Source organism: Neopelma chrysocephalum, unplaced genomic scaffold, assembly GCF_003984885.1.
Source record: "Neopelma chrysocephalum unplaced genomic scaffold, ASM398488v2 Primary Assembly neopelma1_63, whole genome shotgun sequence".
NCBI classification, from domain to species: Eukaryota; Metazoa; Chordata; class Aves; order Passeriformes; family Pipridae; genus Neopelma; species Neopelma chrysocephalum.
In genome coordinates this window covers 13,992,925-14,015,380 of record NW_020897720.1, presented here as the reverse complement: position 1 = coordinate 14,015,380, position 22,456 = coordinate 13,992,925, and the positions used below count along the sequence as shown (strand labels likewise).

Sequence of the window (22,456 nt, the reverse complement as noted above, 5' to 3'; positions counted from 1 at the left end):
TGTCTGTGTGTGTGTCTGTGTGTCTGTCCCCGCGTGTGCCCGCCCCCGGCCCCTCCCCGGCGCTGCCAATCACCCGGCGGCCGCTTTGATGTCGCAGCGCTCGCCCGCCGCGCCGCCGCGCTCGCAGTCGGACCGGGCGCTCCGTGCTCCGCCAGCCGCCGGCGCCCGCTGCTCCAGCCAAACTTCCCGGGGCTCGGAGGGGCGGGGGGGGGGCGGCGGCGGCACGGGGGGGGGACCCCGGAGCCCGGCATCCCGCGACGCCTGCCCGCCCGCAGCCTGCCGAGCCCCCCGAGAGCCGCCGGAGCGGGGAGGGGAACGGGGAGAAAGCGGGGAGGGGAAAGGAAAAGACTTGAAGAAGAGGGGGGAGAAGCGATTCTGATTTTTTTTTTTTTTTTGTCCTAAAGAAAGGGATTTTCGAGGGAATTTGGGAAAGCGGGGAGCGAAATTAAAGGAAAAAGTTTAAAAGTTAACTGAGGAAGGGAGGAAAAAACTTTTAGAAGAAAAAAAAATTCAAGAGGGAGCAAGTTTTTTTTTACGTATAGGTGTTTTGTTTGGTTTTTTTTTTCAAGAGGAGGAAAAAAAATAACTGAGGGAGGGGAAAAAAAATAATAATAATAATTGCGGAGGGCTTGATCCGGGAGAACAATACTCGCCGGGAAAGTTGCTGCGCGGCGGGGAGGGAGCGGCGGGAGGAAAATGCCGCAGCTGGGCAGCGGCGGCGGGGACGACCTGGGCGCCACGGACGAGATGCTGGCCTTCAAGGACGAGGGCGAGCAGGAGGAGAAGATCCCCGAGAACGCCTTCACCGAGCGCGACCTGGCCGACCTCAAGTCCTCGCTGGTGAACGAGTCCGAGGGCAGCGGCAGCCCGGCCGCCGCCGCCGCCGACCCCGAGGTGGGTGAGCCCGGCCCGGCCCCGCGCCCCCTGCCCGGCCCCGAGCCCCCTCCCCATCGCCCCCGCGCTGCCCCTCTCTCTCCTCCCCATGCAGGCCCTCCGGCGAGTGCAGGATCCGCAGAGAGTTTACCAGGAGAAGCTCCCGGACCACATGGATGATGGTTAGTCACGGCGGTCCCCGCGTGTTTCCGTGTGTCCCCCTCTCCTCGTTCCCCCCGTGTGCCCTGTCCAGTGCTCGCCCTCCCCGGGGTGGTGATCCCCCCGGTCTCCCAGCCCATCACCCTGTCACCCCCGGGGAGGGAGGGATGTCAGCCTGGCCACCACAACCCCGCGTGGGAAAGCCGTGTCTGTCAGCACCGAGGCTTCCCAGTGTCCCCAGTTTGGGATCCCACACCCATGGGGGACCTTGGCACCCCTCGACACCTTCTCCAGGGAGTCCAGGACAAAAAGACTCCCACAATATGCTGTAACCTCTTTGGGGACTCCCGACAGGCAGGGGAATCACCTGTTATAAGGCCAGTTTTGACAGGGTACGTTGATTTCAGCAGGTATGAAACATCAGGACCCAGGGATGTATAAAGGATCTGCATATTCCGGCTACCCTTTCCTGATGCTCTCAGATCCGTATCTGCCAAATGGATCTATGTCACCTCTGGTGAGTTCCTCCTCTCCTCACGGAGAATTTTCGTGGCCTCTCTCGCTGCTGAAGTATGTTGTGGGTATTGTGCAGGCACCTACATGTGCTTTTTTCCCAACAAATTGGAGCCCGGTTTCTGCAATACCTGGGCTCTGCTCTGTCCGAGCCGAAGGGAGAAGCCACGGGAAGGGGCAGAGATGCTCGGCAGGAAGCGCCTGCTTGGCTCCGAGTTTGCTGGAGGAGCTGCCTTCCCGACCTCCCCATCCTCTAGGTTTGCCTTTACTCTTCCAGCAATCAAACCTCTAATATCTAATGGAAGAATGCCCCTTCGTTTTTCTGGGTCACAGGCTTTGGAAGGAGCAGCTCCTGGTGTTTGTGTTCAGGGATATGTCCCGCAGCTGAAGTTGAGCTCGATGTGTCTGCTTGTTAAACAGCCAGGTTCTGGTGTGCTGTGGGTTAGGGCTCTGTGGTGGATGATGGCCTAGAAAGTGGGTCTTGTGCTTCTAAAATGGCAATAGAGGGTTTTAGGAAAAGGCTTCACGCTGCCGGAGGACTATTCCCCTCTTCTTGCTGTGAAGTTTTTCCCTCTCGGTTTAAATCAGCTTTAGTAATTCTGTGTGTCGTACTATTTCTAAGTTTTGCTACGTGAGTGATTAAACTAAAGGCTTCTCTACACAAGCTGTCTTTTCCCGTCACCGTCTCTGTCAGAACTTCAGCAAACAGTGTCCTGACTTTGCAGCAGTGAGTTGGGGCTCCTGTGGCTCCTGGGGAGCCAGCACTGCTGCGTTTGTTTCTGCTTTATTCTGCATCAGCCGTCGGCAAGGGAGGACAGAACGTAATTTGGTTTATTTCAGGTTTAGTCTTTTAACCTTTAAAGGGGTGAGGTTTAAAAGGATCTATAAAACCGTCCTTAATTCCAGGCATTTGTTCATAAGGGGGGGGTGTGTTAAACTGGTGTTATGAAAAATTGGTGGATTGTGGGGTATGGAACTCAATGTTTTATTTGTGGGAATCAGTGTCATCCCCTCACACCTGACCCAGCTGGCCTGGGCAGCAGGAGACGGGTTCCTGCCAGACCTTCCTGCACCCGGCTCAGCTCTTCCCAGGGAATCAGTTTCCCTGGCTGCAGAGTGCTGTGACCTCGCCAAAGTTTGCAAATACTGAGGCTCTGTCCCTAAATTTTGAAGTCTTCCTTCAGTTTACAGCAAGAAAAGATGTGTTTGTGAGGCAGGGCCAGTGTAACCCAAATAAGCATTTCTTCTGGTGCTTCCCACCTTGTGTCCCTTCATCCAGGTATCAGGTGCTGCCCCATCCCCTAAAATATGAAGCTGTTCACTTCCTGATAAATTTTAAATTATATTAAATTTGTCTAATTGAAACACATTTAGCATGCTCCCTGGGATAGAATCTGGGTGAGTTCAGAGGTACGTTAGTCCAGCAACTATTTGTTGTAGTGGAATATTTCTTTTAGTCTTAAACTCTTCCTAGATGGGCAGCAAAGTGCAATAGCCTATTTATTAGCAGTTAGGCTAAAAAGTAGGTTGTGGTTTGGGAATCGCCTCTTCCCTTGATAATGGAATGAAATCCAAGTGGTTACTGTCGGAGCAGCAGTCTGGAGTAAGTAAACTGTGCAGAACTCAAAGGGGAGAAAACTGAAGTAGCAGAGGAGGAATGATCCAGTCCCTTTGAGAGCCACCCAAATCATCCAGTACCTCAGCCAGCTGCCCTTGGGCCTGCTCAGGTCCTGCCGTGGCTTATGTTGTGTGACTTAAAGAGCTGATTTGATGTTCTCAGCTAAAAGTCTGTTACCTGACAGACAGGGGAAGATTTCTTCCTCAGATGAAGGCTGGTCTTGTGGTTTTTCAATTTATTGCAATAGCTATTCCAGTATATTATTCTGGGCAATTTTGTCTTGTGTTTCCATTGACTGTGCAAAGGTTATCATGGTAAATTATGGATTGCTCTCATATAGATTTATTGCTGCTGTGTACATTATGTGAAGTGTGGGCTGTAATCTGGTGGCTGCTTCCAATAATTGGGGAGGTCAGATCTGTGACCGAAGATTGCAGATACTTAACCATCCATAAAAGTGTGTTTAATTAACACTTTAGCACGAGTAGAGTCGGGGAGGAAGGTTGTGTGAGTGAATGGGATTACATATCACAGCCATGCGTGCTCTTGATAGTGGAGATTGTATTTTGGTTAATGAGGCTTCCTGGAAACGGTTGTTTGCAGCTGGGATTAATTTTAGAATCTTGAAAAAAAAAAAAAAAATTAAAAGATTAACCCAGGAGTACTCTGGCAGACTTTCAGGGCTTTGCATTGAAAATAGTAATTTACCTGATTGAGAATAGGGTATAACTCCCCGAAAGACAAGGGGCAGCCGAGGCTGGGGCTGAGCCCCTGCCCTGCAATGCTCTGTAAAACCACATTTTTTTCGGTGGGCTCCCCACGAACCCCCGTCAGGGCCCTGCAAGCACTGCTGGAGCAGCCCTGGCTCCTGCCTGGGTGGGTGTGTTGCTACCGGCAGCGCCGCTTTCCTATTTTCTTTCTGATTTTCTCAGCAGCATCACTTCTGCTTTGTTTCCCTCAAGGTGGTTGTAGCCACTAACTGTTAGGCTGCTCACCCCAGCATCCTGCTCGGCTCCCCGCATCTCCCAGCCCAAATTGCCTCTTTTTACCAAAACACACCCACTCGTGTTATTTACGAGCTCTGGTGCCGCTCCAGAGCGATGCTCTGGAGGTGTCTGGGTACCTGCCACCAGCAGCAAGGCCAAGCCCAGCTGATGGTCCCTGGGGGCCCAGCAGCAGCAGGAGGGTGGCAGGGGCTCCCTGCAGCAGGGTGGCCCACTCTGGCTGCAAGTGGCAAATGCCAGCGTGGGATAATTCAGCTGGAGGGATGCTGGATTGAGCAGGCACAGGTTTCCTGGACTGGCAGTAGAGCTGTCACAGGGGGTGCAGCCAAAGTGCTCCTGGAGCTGCGTTCCAGGCAGGGGGCCCAGCCTGGGTTTTGGGGTCAAGCTGTGAACCCCATCAGCTGCTGGGCTGGGGAGGTCAAGGGTGTCAAGAGCCTCTCAGCCCGTGTGCACCTGAAATTGTGCCAGGCCCCAGCAGAGCCAGCTCTCACCTGGCTCTCAGGTGCTGTGTGCGTGGTGCTTCGTGGCTCCACTTTCACTCTCCCGTCTCATGCAAAGTCCAGTTTTTCCAGGAGTGAAATATATGGGATTTATGGGTTAAAAACCTGCGAGAAACTTCCAAAGAATATGAGCAAGTTGAGGAACTGTTTTTCTAAATTAAATATAAAATCATAAAACTATATCCTTTTTTAAATAGTACAAATGACTTTAAATCAAATTAAGGTACATCCTTAGTAAGAACATCAGCCTTTTAGGTGGTTACAAACATTAGAGGTCAGACATGGTCAAACATGTTAACACTTTGATCAGATTAAAATATTTTTCTTGCTACAGTTGTATAATTGAGTTTAGACCTGAGGGGGTTTTCTGAACATTGTTATATCTTGTACCATGTGGTAGTTAAATGGTAGAAGGAGCACTTATAAGTTCCTTTAAGTTCCTTTTGTAAATAGGTTTATAAAATAGGGGAATGAGCCATGCTGTCCTGTATGTAGGGCACAAGTTCCCCCCACTCCCATTGATGGAAGAGATCCCAGGGGTGCTCCTCACACCTTCTGTGCACCTCAGGTGTGTGTGCTGAGCATGTGAGGTGAAGGCAGGATTAAAATGTTCTGTATGTAAAGCTGAGGCGCTGGGCTTTCTGTCTGTATGAAAAACAGAAGTCCAAGAGCCTCCATTTCTTTGGAAAACAGACACTACCTCATTTTCTTAATTATTAAGTTGTCTAACCGGAGCTTACGTGGGAGCAGAAGGGTGGGGGTACCTCCCCAGCCCTGCACAGCTCAAGTCCCCAGATTAGACAGCAGGACTCACAAATAGTGCCCCTGCTCAGAGCCTGGTCCCCGTGGTCTGCTGGGCTCCTGGAGCTCCTTCAGAGGGTTTGAAATGTCCCCTTGGGCAGGGCAAGATGAAAGTGCAGTTACTGCTGGCCTGGGGCCACGGGGCCCAAATGTCTAACACGAGGTCAGAAAGCACAGAGCTGCAGTCTAGGGCTGCTCTCTGCGGGACAGGAGCTGAGGCAGCAGCCCCTGAGCCCCGGGACACGGCTGGTTCTGCTGCATCCCCTTCCCCAGGGCTGCCCCATCCCCGGGCAGGAGGAGGCTGTGGCCCCCGCAGCAGCTGGCGGAAGGAAATCTGCAGCTCAGCTGCTTCTCTGCGAGGTCTCTCTGTCCTGACTTGCACTGTCAGGGCAATAGTTTAGTATTGCTTTTTCCTGTGTTGGGTTCTGATCTTGTTGAAACCAGTGGGAAAACTCCCCCCGGAGCCGCCGTGCGACGGGGATTTGTCGCTGCGAGAGGACTGCTGCATCCCCCTCTCCAGATGTTGTGCGTGGAGGGAGGGAGGGAGGGAAGGCAGCTGGAAGCCAACAGTAGCTCCCAGCGTGTTCCCAGCAGTGCCTGTTGCTGTGGGAGAGCAGCATCCCAGCCGGGTTCCCTGGCAGCAGGGTTTGCACTGCGGGACCTCGCGGGGATGGTGCTCTGTCCCCATAAATTGTCCCATTCCCGGCAGAAAGCGTTAGGAGTGCGGTGGCTGCTGATGGACCTCCTGGCACACAGACAGATGAGTAATTTGTTCCCTCCTGACCAAAGCAAATCCACTTCTTTCAGCTCCTCTACCTAGCTTGAAATAAGATAATGGTGAAAGTCATTTTTTATGTTAAAGCATAACGTTGGATAGGTGGATGTACCAAGGCACAGGGCTTCCGAGGTCATTTATTGCATGTCTGATTCAGTCTTGGTTCCCCCCAAGGAAAATTCTTGTGTTAATTTCTGAGTTCATATCACACCCTCAATTTTGAAGCAGAACTTCCCTTTGAAATAAATTAGGGAGTTCTGCTTAAGAAGCAGTGACATGATACAGCACTGCCTGTGTGTGGTCTAATATAACCTTATTTTTAAAATTGTTTGGAATGAAAAAAAGAGAAAGAAAAATGTCACAGGGAAACAAAAGCAAGTTTTATGTAAATCTGCGCATGTGAATAAGTGTGCACGTGATTCAGACAGTTCAACAATATCTGCTCTCCCACTGGGATTCCTTCACAGGCTACCCTGGAACTGGCTTCCCAGGCATGGGATGCTTTGGGGGGGGGGAGTTGCTATGAGATATGTATGGTAAAGGCACCGTTCCTGCAGGCTTCCAACTGTTGCTGTTTGTGAAGTGTTATGGGCTCAGTCGGTTGAGAATTTGGAGAGAAAAGCAAAAACTTAACATCAACTCAAGTTCCCGAAGCTCATCCATGTTAATGATTAGTATTTTTGAAATGTTAACTGTGAGGAACAAAGTGATTTGGGTTTGAGTGGCACGTCCGAGATGAAAGTGCAGAGCTGGCCTGGTGTGTGAAGCTGTAACCCAGAGAGGGGAGAGCAGGAGGAGCTCTGCAGTGCACTCACGTTCTGCCTCACTCCTGCCATGGCTCCACAGACACCATTAAATTCCTGTGTTGGGGTGAAGCCCCTGACCAATCCGTAGGGTGGGATGTGCTGTTCCCAGGTGTGTTCCTGTGACTAAACACTCACTGCTGGCTCCATAGGGATGACTCCCTTGCCTGCTGTCAAAGATCATCTGCAAAGGGCCAGATCCTAATCGCAGGCTGAACCCTCTCTATCTGTGGTGTGATCTGCAAGGGAAGCAGGATTTCGGGATTCAGGTGGTGTGAGCTGCACGCCTAAGATCCCAATCTGGTGTGGACTGTGTGTACATGGCATGGTGGTTATTGGGAGAGCAAAGTCTAGTGCTGAGAAACACCACCAGTTTTGCCATTTTTGCCATTAATTTCATGCCTGCAGGTTCTTAGGACACCTCATCATTCACCCCATGAAACACCCGCAGTGCCCGGGGGCTGGAGGGAGCCTTTTGGCTGCGGTTCATCAAGACCAAATTTAGTCTTTGTTTCATAGGGGTTGGCCTTTGAGCCCCCTTGGCAATTCACCACAGAGGAGGTGAGGAAGGACCCGAGCACCTGTGAGCACAGGGGGGCTCTGCTGGACAGGGTGGGGTTGGGTGGACAACAGTCAGGAACATGCTGCTCTTCAGTTACTAAAATCTCCCGCACCACGTGTGAGTCACGAGAAAATTTCCTCAACAAATCCCCAAGGATTGTCCTCTCCTCTCTGTTCTGTTGATTTGAAGAGGGACTAGATGACAGACATCCCCAGCACTGTCTTCTTGAAGGCACTGGCAATGTGGGAGCTTCTCTTCATCCCAGTCCTCCGAGGTTTTGGGCTGGCCACAGCCACTGCAGCTCCCTCTCCTTTCGTTTGCTGCTCATTTCGTAGAATCACAGAATGGTTTGGCTTGGAAGAGACCTTAAAGCTCATCCTGTTCCAACTCTCTGCCATGGGCAGGGATGCCACCCACTGGGTTGTTCAGGGCCCTTGGTTTCCCATGCCTTTGCCACTCCACCTCATTGCTCTGGGAGGCCGGAGATGGCTTAGGTCAGCATCTCTCCCAGCCTGGTGTACACATGCTCTTACCTCATCCTTTACCAATGGTGGGTGGAGGGCACAGCAATGGGAGAGTAGGTACAAGTTGCTTCCTGAGCTCTTTGCAGAGCCACTGTGGCGGGGAAAGCTGCTCAGCCTGATCAAATCCCAGGATGGTGCTGAGCTGGGACGTGTGAGTCCCCCCACCCCAGGCTCTTTCATGTGCTATTCTTCGAATTTCTCTTTAAGAAATAGGCTAAACATGATCCTTGCTCATTAGACTCGGTGTCTGGAGGATGAAACAAAGGTTTGGTAGGAGGACGGGTGACTCAGAGGGTTGGTAACAGGATGCAGAGCTGTTCTCTTCCTACTTTCCAGTTTCAATCCAGCTGAATCAGTGGAGGCTGTTCCTCCTGCTGGCTTGTCCAGTGGTCTGTCCGGGAGGGCACAGCTCCCTCCAGCCCCCGGGCACTGCGGGTGTTTCATGGGGTGAATGATGAGGTGTCCTAAGAACCCTCAGAGTCTGGACCAAACCCTCTGTGAACGTCACCCAAGGTCCTGTTCTCACCATGAGCCTGTCGGTTCAGCACATGCTGGTGGCTCACAAACCCACCCACTCCATCCCTTGAAGGAGGGGATTGTAACCTCGAGCTCCTCTGAGGCTTGATTGCAGAGGGAACTGTTCCTTGGTTAATGATCTTGGACAAGGAGCTCTCACCTTCACCTCCTTATGGAGCAACTTAGCACTGCTTCGTCACTGGGTCTTTATGATTTAGGATCACAAAGTCATTTATGCTGGAAAAGCCCTGTGAGATCATCAAGTCCAGCTGTTGACCCAGCACTGCCAAGCCCACCACTAAACCATGTCCCCAGGTGCCACATCTACATGTCTTTTAAATCCCTCTGGGGATGGTGACTTCTCAGGACAGCCTGTGCCAGGGCTTGTCAACTTTCTCAGTGAAAAACTTTCCCTGATATCTAATCTTAGCCTCCTCTGGTGCAGTTTGAGGCCGTGTTCTCTTATCCTATCACCTATTACTTGTGAGAAGAGCCCGACCACCACCTGGCTCCACCTTCCTGTCAGGAGGTAGTGAGAAGGTCCCCCCTGAGCCTCCTTTTCTCCAGGCTGAGCCCCCCTTGCTCCCTCAACTGCTCCTCATCAGACTTGTGCTCCAGACCCTTCCCCAGCTCCTCTGGCCTCCTCTGGACACACCATTTTTGACCATTCCAAAAGTTATAAAGGACTATTCCACCACCACTACCTCTGTGATCTCGTGGAGGAAGCAGGACACTTGTTCAGTACTGAGAATGGTGAGGGTTAGCAAAACCTGGCAAAATCAGCTGTCCCCATGCAGAGCATCCTGCTGGCTGGAAGTGCTGGGGAAGAGGTCACCAAAGTGTCTTTAAACCACTGCTCCTCTCCCGTCCACCGCCTCTGTGCTAAACACAGCTCAGCTGCCACCAAAGGAATCTGCTTCATTGTGTTTCACGGGGTCCCAAAATTAGTATTTTGTGAAAGAAAACAATAAACTCAACAATGCTGTGGTAAGTTTCTGAAACCAAAGTAAAACTGGATACTAGAATCTGGAGCACTTTTCCCCTCCGGTTATAACAACTTTGCATTTGATTAAATGATAGGCAAAAAACCGTCTCAACAGTATCTCCTTTGTTCCATTGAAGAATCTGGAACTATATAATATACGAAGTACACGTCTGCCTTGAAGAGCTACACAGTAATCATGGACTGACCAAAAAAAAGACCTTTTTTTTCTTTTTTTTTTTTTTTAAGTGATTCAACTTGTCTGCTCTGTGCTGAGTTTGTGGTTTGCTCCGAGGAGTAGCGTAAACTGAGGTTCTGCTCTGATGGGACTCACACAAAAGTAAAACGTGAAGGCCCAAGGTTATAAAGTGTGTTTGAATGGGCACAAGGGAGATGGGATTATAAAGGCACTTGTGGAAGGAGCGCTGGGGAGAGACTCTTTGCAGCAAAAAGCTCAGGAAGGAGCAGAAATGTGGGATTTTTATTCTGACACTGAGGAGACGGCGCTGCGGAGGTTGCTTTCATGTTTAGGAAATAAACCATCGTAAGATCTACCACATGAAAATTTGTTGTTCTTAGCATGGAGAGGGTCATGAGGTGGCTCTTGTTACGTGCTGCTGCCCTGGAATTACTGGTGCAGTAGTGGAGATAGTGGAGAGGAGTCATTGGCTTTGGATTGTAACATGGGAGACACAGCACAATCCCTGACACCACCATACCCCAGGATGAAAACTGGCCTTTGAGCTTTGGCTTCCTGCTACAACTTACAGAGTGTGGCACTGCCAGTTTTGGAATCTCACCATCCAAAGGGATACGTGGATTCCGAAATCCAAGTGATGTTTTGCAAGATCACATCGTGCTGTGCTGAGTGTTCCTTGGGAGTGCTTAGATAAATTAAATAAATAGATAAATTAAAATATGTGTATTACCCAAAATCAAAACTAGAGGCAATAATATAAAATAAGAAATAAAATTTAAAAAAAATAAATAAACACCCAAACCTTTTAGTTTGACTTTCTCTGATATAAAGCAATTTCTCCAGGACTGTGCACCATATGAAACACATTATAAATGCTCTTGTAAAATCCACATCATTATACCACATGAAAGGCCGGGTCCTAAAAATAGCCATTCAGAGAGGATGCAGGCTAGTAGCAATTTCGGTGATCATGAAATAGTTGTGTTGACATCTCTATGCATGCACACCCACAGAAAGCTTTGACTTTTGAATATTCTTAGCAACATTTGTGCTTTATGGAATTTTCCATGTTCTCGTCCCATGAATAGTCCTTTACCCAGTGGCATTCCTTTCTGATCTTATCCCCGTGCTTCTAACCCTGATTTTATTGAGAAAATGGGCAAATTACTTTTTTTTTTAAATTTTACATGAAACTCTTTCCTTGCTATCAGTTTGGCAGTGATTGGCACTGTCAGTTGTATTTCCCTGTGTCCTAGCAGGGAAATATTTTCTTTTTCCTTCAAGAGACACACACATCCCTGGTATTTTGGGGACCTAAGTCTTAGAATGTAAACCTGGAGCATTAGGTGATAACACAAGAAGCTGCCACATCTACCCAGCCTTTGTATCTGCTGTAGTATTCAAAAGAAAGCAAATGAAAATAAATCTGCAGTAATTACACAGCAGTGTATTCACAACAAAAAAAATTTCTTCCTCATCCCGGCGATCAGAACTCGGATTTTGTTTTGGAATATGAAAGGCTGCAGCCTCCTGGCTTCGGTGTGCTCACAGCAAAGCCCTGGCTGGGATCAGCTGCCGTAGCTCTGGGATAGACAACAGAGTCCTGCCAGCTGATATCGCCCGAGATCTTTTTGAAGAGCTCATCAGATTTGATTTTACTGCTGTTGTGTTTCGGTTTTAGCTTGTTATTTGTTTGAAAGCATCACTATAGGGATGGTTTTCTGAAGAAACGTTGGAATCTTCAGTGTTGATCTCTTGTTTGCGTTTTTCTTTTATAAGTTGTGTGATTATGATGGGGATGTGCACCTTCACATGAGGGTGGCTGAGGGCTGTGGTTGGAGCCTGTCCTCGATTTTAAGTGTGTGGCCCTTCTAAAACCAGTTGGAAACAGTCTGTATCCTCAAAATAAGTTTGCTTGTGGAATTGGAGCAAAATCTGTGGAGATGGTGAGTGAAATGACAGGGTGCTGTAGAAAATTACATTGCTTCTGAAATAGCTGGCATGAAAATCATGAAGTCTGAGGTTTCATTCAGATCAGATGTATCTCTGGTTGTCGTGGGGCAGGATACAAAGTCTCCAAGGGATTTACAGGGAGCCATACAGTTGTTCCAGGTTGTTTTAACTTCAGGGCAGCTCTTTTCCCTTGTCCAGGTCTGGAGTCCAGTTCCAATGCAAACAGGCTCTCTCCAGTTTTTAGCTTGATCAGTCAATTTTCTTGCAGGCTGTTGGAAACTCTGAAGAATCAAATGCTGTAAAATGACATCACAGAAGTGGGTTTGCTGTTGCTGACTTAGCTCCCTGGAACATCCTGGACTAGGGGACACGGGAACACTTTGACAAGGCAGTAGTTTTATAGAGTAAATGCACTGATTTCCACACTGTCAGTAATTTAAGGATCTATTTGCAACTAAGTGCTAAGACATTTTGGCTCCTGTTGGCATCCTGCTCTGTATAATGCAACAGACAGTGGGGTTTAGAAAAAGCTAAAAAGTTTTTAATGCTTCTGGCTTGAAGCTGACATTGTGCCTAAGCCCTTTTCTTTTTCCTATGATTAATTTGGTGGCTGAACCTGAGGTTCTGTCTGGCAAGTTAAGTTTTTCACTACTCAGGTAAAAGCACGAGATATCCCTCACTGGGACTTATGACAGCACTTGAATACAAGAGCTGTCGTAGGGAAAATTTAATTTCTTGACTCAAGAGGACAGAAAATTACCTGATATGTCAGTGCTGGTTGTTTGGTTAATGACATTTACTGGAAATAGTGTATAACTACATGCATATGTTCGAACTTCACGAAATAAGATGTTTTCAAATTATAAAGTGCTATTTGTGCTGAGATGAGTTCAGTTGGTTGGAGCATGGTGCTAATAATGCCAGGGTCGCAGTTTTGATCCCTGTAGAGGCCATTCAGTTAAGAGCTGGACTCAGTGATCCTTCTGGGTCCCTTCCAGCTCAGAATATTCTGTGATTCTGTGATTCTGCACATAAATGCACAGTGATGGATGAGGCAGGCTGCAACGAATCCCTGAAAGATCAGTTCCCCTATCAAAAAGAATCACTATTGACCCAAATTTCCTTCTGAAGCCAGTGGTGAGTGCCTGGGTGCTGGGTGGGTGCATTGCTGTGCCCGTGGGCGGGAGCTGCCTGTCTCCTGCGCCCAGGAGTTCGTTTGATACGGGATCCTCTTCCCCGAGAGCACCAGGTGCCGCGGCAGACGGGGGGGAGCAGCCAGATAAACAGACACGAGCAGCACCAGTTGTTTATGTGCTAACACAGGATGTTCTCAAAATCAGGTAAGAAGTGAGGCATGTTACCAAGTTTTATAGCAGAGGAACCGGATAGTCTTGTAACTGCCGTGCAGGGCTGTGGCGGAGGAAGCGTGGTTTTATCCCGGCTCCTGCTCCCGCTCCCACAGGAGCTTGTTTTTCCGTGACTCAGTTTCCCCCCAGGAGCACTGTGGGGCTTTATCATTTCGTGTGTAAGGGATGTTTGGAGAGCACTGCAGGGACAGCCACATGGAGACCGAAAAAACCCATAAAATCCCACGCAGGGGACTGCGAGAGGGGATGTTTCAGAAGCGATCAGAGAAGGACTAGCAAAAAAAAAAAGTAATCTGTGCTGCTTGTTAGACCATTTACTTCAAGATATTAAACAAATTGCAATTTCATAATCTTCTAGGGAGTTGCAGGTGGCCTTAAGACCACAACTCCTTCAAGGCAATTGGCATCTTTTCTTGCTTTAAAAACAAGTCACCTTTTCGGCCTAAGCAGTAATTTCATAGAGTGGCATTAGTTGGATGGGAACAGTGATGGGATGGTCCAACACGTTGTCTGAAATGCACAGGCTGCACAAATCCTCCTTATTAAACCAGGGACAAAATGTCATTTATTTACCCCCTTGTAATATGGTGATGAGAACAACCTCCAGGATCACACGGCGTAGCTTTTGGACACATGTACCAAACCTCTGGATGCATAATTCAAATTCCTTGTCATGAAGAATGAGTCTATTTATCTTGGAACCTTTTTTACTTAAACAGTAATCTCTAGGAAATCATTTGTTAACAGTAGTTCCCTGCCAGTTTGTCAGCTAATGGCTTGAGGCAAAGTCTGAAGTGGATGAAATCTTTTCCAGGGAGATGCTGCTGTCGCATGGGGTGCAGAAAGGTTTATAGCAGACAGCAGGAGTGGAGGCGGTCAGATGAGTTCAGTCCAACTTCCAGAGTCCCAAGGAAACCCGGCACGATGGGATAAAGATGACTGTTCTAGGAGTGCATCATTTGTAGAATATTAAAGCCATCAGCTGTGCCTGTGTCAACTTCCACCCCTGAATTTTCCTTACTGGCGGCTCCAGGTGTGAGTGTGGGGAGGCCAAAACCATGTGTGTCTGTGGTGGCTGAGGTTCTGCCTCGCACCCTGGGCATTTCTGCATCTCTGCATCCCAGGCATCTCACCATCCTGGGTATCTCCATCTCTGCATCCCGGCCCCTCCGCATCCCGAGGCATCTCCCCGCGCCAGGTGCGGAGGCAGCCGGGCGGGAGGGCCGGGGTGCAGCCCCCCCAGCTCAGCTGGGGTGCCGCAGGGGTGTCTGCCAGGGCAGCAGAGTCCTCCAGCTCGGAGATGTTATCGCCCTCTCCAGCAGTCTAGCAGCGAGTTTCAGTTAGGTAATGAGTTATCTGATTTCCCTTTAATCTGGGCAGCATCACTGCAGCGCGACAGCCTCGCATCGCTGCTGATCTCACGCTCAGGGCTGCAGGGAGAAAACTGGCAAGAATGGGTGAAAATTCACTGGAAAAGGAGCTAGGAAAAGCCACCCTGGCCCGCACCAAATCCCTCCTTTTTGCAGCAGGAGCGGGTGAGAAATAACTGCCCCGAGCCGAAACTCTCCCGAAAGGCCACAAAATCCAGCTGAAGTAAATACCACTTCCCTGCAGCATTATCTCCCACTCGGTGCTGTCTGCCCACAGAGGATGGTAGGGTGTAGGAACTGGCAGGGGATTAATGGCAGCCTGGTTCATAAAAAACTCGGCTGCCAGAAGGACGTGGGACCCAGACAGAAGTAAAGAGGGGCTGGTTCTCTCTGCAGATGCCCCCAAGTGCTATTTGTCTGAGAGCAGATTTTCCCACAGATCTTTGGCCTTCATATTATTTGAAGAACCCCCTCTGCAGCTGCAATCCTTCCCTCCCCCGAGGGAAAAACAGGGTGGTAACTTTGTGAACTGAATGGTGTGGAGGTTTAGGAGTACTGCCATGGGAGGGGAAGATTTGGCTCATTAGCGTGGAACATTGTGTTGCCAGGAACAGAGTTTTGGGGCAGAACTAATAACATGGAAGCAGATGCAGTCAGCTTTTATTAAACTGGTTTGTAGATGACTCTAAATAGGCAACAGTTGTATCTGGGGCTTTCCTTGCAAGAGGCAGAATGGCAGACCCCAGCAGCAGCAGAGCCTGGCTTAGGTGCTGGATAAAAAGTACAGAGAAGCTAAACCAAATCTCTGGATGTTAGGAAAAATTTCTCTCAAATGTATTAAAAAAAAAAACAAACAAAAAACAAACAGAAGTCTTTGTGATTGTGTTATAAACTTTAAACTTTTACAGTCCACACATCTCACTTTGAGCATCTGTAGAGCCATGGAGTTCATAGTCTGAAGGACCCAACATTGTATCATCTCCTCTAGGCCATGGACTCCTGAGTTTCACTCAGTTACCCCAATAGCTGGATATTAACTGCTTGACAGTGCATTACAGGCAGGGATGGATAAATTAATTTCCAAGCCAAGTTTTGAAGCACTTCTCCCTTGAACCTCCCTTTCCATAGCTCCCATTAACTCCACAGCTCTTATCAGCACCAATGATGGTCGGGTGCCATTTCCTGACACATGGCATTCCATGGCCACCAGTAATGATGGGCTGAGCTCGCTCTGTGATTGCCTTGCACAAGTGCACAGGTTGGAATGACCACCAGCCAAATCCAAACTGCCCATCTCAGCTGCCTCCCAGAATCGAGTGAGACCGTTGGTACCTCTGAGGAGTCACCACAGAGACCATCCATCCTCTGCCAGACCCAGCAATGGCTGTTGCTGTGTGTCCTTACAGTGGCCTCCTGGTCCTTCACCGCCTCCGTGCAGCCATGAGGGTGTTGGGAATGATCAGTCCCCATCAACACAGCCGAGCTTACAAAGTTCTGTAGAGGTGCCCGTTGGATTGCTGACACTTCCATAGGTACCTGTTAGTTGTCCCCTTCTTCTGTGTCAGCTCCAGCCACCATTTCATAGAGCAAAGAGAACCTTTCCCTGCTCCAGGCATCCAAGAGCAGCCTGGCATACACCCCATGTGTTCCCTCCTGTGCTCCTCTCAGCCTCATCCTCCCGCTCTGGCTGAATAAGGCAGGAAGAATCCCGCTTGGATGCTGAACTCCATCCTGCCTTGGTTGTGCAATACTTTTTTTCTCAGGCAGTTTCTAATCTAGAGATTTTCTGGGATCTGTGCACGGCACAGAGGGAAGTCTCCTCATCACCTCAGGTTCTGTCTTTCGGTACCAAGTGTTTAAGACATAATTCCAGGCGTCCAGGGCTTGCTTTCTCTTTGTGTCTCCTTTGCTGTTGCTTTCATTTGCTAACATGTTGAACTTCAAAGTCTATTCTTTCTCCTTCCTAATTTTTATGGAAAAAATGGTCTAAACCCCATTTGCATTTCCTCCCTGAGGATACTGGCAATCCTTAATCCTATATATTAAAGAATCTCAGTTTTCCCAGCAGCCTTTTATTCTGGGACTACTCTTCCACTCTGTTTTCTCCTTGAAATCCTCTCCTGTGGTTCAAAATTGCTCTTCACGGTGCCCCTGACCACTGTCACTTGCTGTTATGAGCTATTTGCACGGATGTTTGATCACTTTTTAAGCCCTTTTCCCTTCCCAGCCTGTCCCTTGCAGGTAATTTGTGAAGGTTTCATGCCCGTGGCAGTGGGTGCCTGTTTGCCCTCGGAGGTTGTGGTGTGGGGCCGTGTGCTGTGCAACCAGCAATCTCCAGGACCTGCTGGAATAACTATTTATAGAGCCAAGAGATAGCAGGATGAAAGGGTGAATAACTGGGTGCTGGTTTATTCAGGGTGATTTTAATTTCACACCGATGGTCTCCGTGTTCCAGTCGAGGACACGGCTCCCAGTGACCGCTGGCGTTTCCCTGCTGGAGAGGAGATTGTCACCCGTCCTTCCCCAGCTGCGATGTGGGATGGCACAGGGACCCTCTGCCTGTCAGTCCCTTGTCCTTCTTCCTGCTTCCACGCAGGGACTGGGGTGATTCCCTGCGTTCCCCAGCCCGTGGGAGCTGTGGGAAGCAGGTAGGATGCCGGCCGGGCTGGCCGTGCGGATCCGGGGATTTAGATCACGCAAACCCAGCGTTCTCTCCTACAAGCCATTCTCAGCGATGTGCTCGGGTAATTAGCATGTGCATAAACACTTCGTAATCTTGTGATCATGGCTTGCAGATTAGCTCTTTTGCCAGCTTTGCGATTTCTTTGCCAGTTTTAGTTTTAATTGCAAATCCATTACTGCCAGCTCCCTTGCATATTGTAGCAATAGGCAAATTAAAACACTTGGACACAGTTGGGCGGGTTTCAGTTAAGAAATTAATTGTTACTGCCAACCAGTGCTTTTTAATGTGAGGGTGGCATTTGAGTTTGTTTTTGAGGGCATAATCTCCAAGACTTGCTTTTTTCCCTTCTCCTCCCCCCCTCCCCAGACTGTGTTGCCCTGTCGAGCAGCTCCCCAGATGGCACGAAGCAAATGCTCGCCTCTTTGATCTCCTAGTCAAGAAATTTGGAAGTCGTTCTGAATTTATGAGAATCCTGTCTGAAATAAATCTGTCTGTGCACAGGGCCACACTAAGGCAACCCGGAGCTGCAGGCAGGGCTCACCTGAACCTCCCGGGGAGGCACAGGATTACATCCCACAAGAGCATCGTGTGATGCTGCAGCGATAAAGAGAAACTTCATGCATATTGTTGAACATGAAAAAGTCTAGACAATCTACAATTTACCAGTCGGGGTAATTGGCTAAAGGCTTAATCCGCCCTGATAATCCAGTAATGGTATTGTTGGCAGGACATTGATGTAAATATCACTCAGCAGCGCTGGCAGCCGCTGTCTCCTGTGATTGCTGCCGTTCCCAATTCCTTTTCCACGGTCGTTAGGGAATTTTCAGAGTTCTGCAAACGTCTTGTCTTTGCTATTTTTTTGAAAAACTGTCTGTGCTCAGTGTTTGTTTTCCACTCCGTTCGTTGATTAAGTAACATTTTTCACCAGGTCAGAACTTTTCACGAAACCATTCGTCAAGAATATTTTTTTTTTCCCGGACGTACTTTTTTTTCCCTGGTGTATTTTTCACGTGGCTCTCTCCAGCCTCCTGATGCTGCTGTTGCACAGTTTGCCATCGCCTTTCAGTACAAACAACATCTGGTTCTGCAGTGGACCCGTGCCAGCGCTGTGAGCCACCTGCCACCTGCGTGTCCCCACCAAACCTGGTGGCATTCACTGAGACTTTGGTGGCATCGCTCTGCTCAAGCCCGAGCCCTGACGTGCCACCAGCTTGTCTGGGGCTGCAAACACTGGTGGGGCACTTTGAAGGTCAGTGAGCTGAGCAGGGTTTTAAAAATGCATCAACCTCCCCACTTTGCAGGGGTGTTTTCAGTGCATGTCCATGTGGCCCGTGGGGACAAAGAAGGGGGTTGTGGCACCACAGATGCAGGGGAGGATGGACAGAGTAGTCCCTCCTACAGATGTGACTCTCCCACCACTGCAGTGCTTGTCCCCACGTGCTGCCTCCCAAGGCCTGTTGATGTGTCAGAGCATGGCTGGGCTTAAAATTATTGTCTAATTGTGCATGAAGCCAGTGGATAGAACACCTGTCCCATTCTTGTTACTTTATTCTCTTTAACTCATTCCCCCCATTTGCCTCGGTAAACAGGGTTGTTTTCAGCTACCTTTACAGCTGAAGGACCCTGCTGCAAATCCACACAGCACCAAGCACAAATGGATCCTGCCAGGTGCTGGAGTCACAGAGTCCCAGAATCACAGAATGGTTGGGGTCAGAAGGCACCTTAAAGGCATCTCATTCCACCCTCCCTGTTGTGGGCAGGGATGGCACCCACCAGATCAAGTTGTTCAGGGCCCCATCACCCCTGGCCTTGAGTCCCCAGGATTTAATTTATGATAGAGTCATATTTGTTAATTGAAAAGCCACTTGATTGTTTCTGGTCACTGGCCTTGCATGTTCAATCCAGGGACCAAGATCCGAGTTACTTTTCTTCTTTCTGTGCATCACCACCAAATCACACCCTGAGTATTCTCTGTGCAACTTCTCTGCCTTCAGAAAGGTTGTGAATGTGTAATGGATGGAAGCTCAGCAGAGGATTCCCCTGATGACCGAAGCAGAACCACCCTGGGAATTCCTTTTCTGCGGGAGGGTTGACTCTGTGCCGCCAGCCAAAGCATCAAAAACCCTACACCTGATAATACATAAACTTATTTTGGTCACTAAACCCAGCTGAGATGGCTGTAAATCCTTGACAACATTTCTCAGGCAGCCTGTAAGGGGGTTTTTTTTGAAGATTGCCTTTTTGGTTGTGTTTTTTTTTTCTCGGAAAACAATAGAAGCAGCACAGTTCCGCTGCAAACAAAACCTGAACATGCTCTGACTTACATGTGAAATATCAAAGAGCCCTCATTCAGCACACATCACCGCCCTTCCGTTTCACAGCAAACACCTTGTCACGGCCCAGAGACTTTGGGAAAGCTACATACAGTGTGTTGGGGGGGAAATGTCACCCTGCTAATTATCCCATAGCTCTGGCTCCATGGTGTTGTGGCTAACAAATCCAACTTTAATTGTTCGTGATCTCTATCGGGGCAGACATCGGGTTTGAGTTCGGTTGGTGCAGAGTCAGGAGGAATAAACACAAACCTACAGTAAGATCAAAGCAGCAGAGAGGTGCACATGTGCTAATAATAATAGCTTATGAAAGCTCATATTTTCCTTCAACAACATCCTGTCATTTGTGTATCAGCTTTGAAAAGGGTAAAAAAAAAAAATAATAATTCGGCGTAATTTACTTCAGCAAAAAAATGAGATAAGGCAGATATTTGATTGCAGCAGCTCGTGTGTGGTTTGCTGCCAGGATTGTACATGCATCACGGCCTCCAGTGCATGTGTGAGGGGAGGGTGCAGAGGCTGAGCTGGCTGTGACCGAAGTACCATCGTTATCTGATTTTTATATACAGCTGGTGACAATGTGATGCAGAAGGGAGGATGAGGTAAACGGTCTCAAAGTCGGTAACCGCATCCACACCTGGTGCACCTCGATAAAATGTCTGTAAACAGTCTGGATAGAGTGAGGTTACGGCGAGGCTGAGGACGTCTAACGGCTCCCGGAGACGCAGGGAGAGGCACGCGGAGGTTTGGGGCTGGTGTTTTGGTCGGGGTGGAATGGCCCAGGGGATTAAGATCGGGATTTTGGTGGCCGTAGGCAGCTCCGCTCTCCCGGCTGTGCGTGGGACGAGCGGAGCGTGATCGGGGTGACCGTGCCCAGGAGGCTCTGCCTGAGCGGGGTCAGGCAGCCGTGATTTCCCCTCCACAGGACGTGACCTACTTTGGGAGGTCAGCCCTCGAAGCTGGGCACGGTGCTGACCATTTCCCCTGTCCTCTTACATCAGATTTTTGCTATCAGCTTCTCAAATCTGGCACAGCGGCTTAAACTTCCGTCGGGGTTTTGCCCTGCCTGGCACGGGGGTGCCTGGTGGGCTGTGGGGCACCAGGAGCTGGGGAGCTGTGGGAGCAGAGCTGTGATGGTGATGGGAAGGAGACAGAGGGTGTTGCGGATCCGTCTTTGGTGTTGCTGTGGTTGTTGACGTTCGGTTGTGCCTGCAGTTCTCTCTGCAGGCAGGAAAGTGTTTGGGGTTTTGGTGAAGGGAGGAAGGCTGACGATAAAAGGTGTCAGAGTGGCCCGCTGAGTATTGAAGATGGGCTGGCTGAGGAGGGAGAAGGTTGTTTAGAAAGAAAACCGGGGAGAAGAGGACAAACAGGAGCAGGTACAGGAACAGTCACACTTTCTGCTCTTTCTGCACAGGCGCTGTGTCTTTGGGTACCGCCGGCTCCTGGGGCAGGGCGTGGTGGTGGCCATGGGGTGACAGTAACAGAGAGCAATCCCTGAGCTGGGAAGCTGTTTTTCAGGGCTGTGGGGCTGAGAGTCTATCCAGAGTCTGCAGCGGCTGAATTGCAGCAAACAGGGACTCGTTAAGAAAGTGGAGCAAATAATAATGATCCGTATGTTTAATGCAGCTGAAAGGCGTACTTCAAAGATAGTGTTATCCTAAAAAAGCCCAAGTATAGAGGGGAATATACTTGATCACGGCTTCCAAGTTTTGATGGTAGCGTTGTAAGTAGGTCAGCAAACGGTAATATTTAAATTAACTCCTCTTTCTGGCAACTAGATGGGAATGTAGGTCTGGAAATGGGTAGATGTAGATTCTCTTCCCAGCTCTGCCACTCTGACAAGTCACTTCATCTCCTCGTGCCTAAGGGAAAAATACACCTTTGGGCTCTGCCCAGTAATCATCAGCCAAATGCTTCCCCACCTATCTAAAGGGTTTTAGAATATGTGATTGAAAAGTGCAAAGTGTTATTAACATTGAATTAATGTCTGCCATTACAATATGTAATGGAGTATTTCTGCACACACCCCACTTCCTCCTGCTTGAATGTTTTGTCAGACGAGTCCAAGTGTTTACCAGCTTTAGAGCTGGCCTGAAGAGAGCCAGGGAGAGCTGGAGCTGCTGGTCGCCCATGGAGCTGCTGAGCTGGTTTCATGGAAGGATGGTTGGGGGTGCAGGAGCTGCCAGCAGAGCCGAGCTGTGGGCACACAGCCACGGCCCCAGATTTTGGCAGCAGGGTTGGGGTGCCCGGGGTGCCCCATCAGCAGCCAGCCCGGAGCTGTGGGCACATCTCTTGTGGAGCCCGTGGCACCCTGCCCACGCTTCCTGCCAGGGCTGGAGAGGGCCAGGCTGGTCTGAGGGCAGGGGAGATGTGCTGCTGGAGCACCTCCCTTCTCCTGTTTTCTGGGAGCTGAGAGTCACAGCCTTTCCACTGCACATCCCATCGACTGATGGCTGCATTTGCACTTACCCGGGCAGCACTGATGGCTTCAGTTTCTACCTCCTCTAAATATATTGATTTTCTCTGTGCAAATAACAGCTGGATGTTTGTTGACCTGCAGCTGTATTTAAGGATTCCCATCCCTGAAAGTGTCCCAGGGCCTGGTTGGACGGGGCTTGGAGCAACCTGGGATAGTGGAAGGTGTCCCTGCACATGGCAGGGACTTGGGACAAGATGAACTTTAAGGTCCCTTCCAACCCAAAGGGTTCTGTGGTTCTGTGATATCAACCCAGACTTTTCAAAGCAGCATTCCTCCTTTTTGGTTGTCTGCTCATCCCAAGACAGACCCTCCCTGCCTGCCTTGCACACACAGCCCTGCCTTCTTTCTCATTATCACACCCAGCACAGACATTTCCCTTCTTTTCTAAAATATCTCAGCACATGGTGTGGGTTACTGTCTAGACTGCATCACTTGAACCAAA

General features: G+C 49.4%; 1 protein-coding gene across 2 annotated transcripts in view; it reads left to right on the top strand.

The window, feature by feature from the left end:
- Positions 1-314: 314 nt before the first annotated feature.
- The window catches only part of TCF7 (transcription factor 7), a 67,513-nt gene continuing 45,371 nt past the window's right edge, over positions 315-22,456 (top strand). For both annotated transcript variants that reach the window (XM_027682785.1, XM_027682784.1), the window contains exons 1-3: positions 315-894; positions 989-1,055; positions 1,440-1,549. In XM_027682785.1, the coding sequence (XP_027538586.1) occupies positions 697-894; positions 989-1,055; positions 1,440-1,549 (375 nt within the window). In that variant the 5' untranslated portion in view covers positions 315-696. The remainder of the gene's footprint in view (positions 895-988; positions 1,056-1,439; positions 1,550-22,456) is intronic.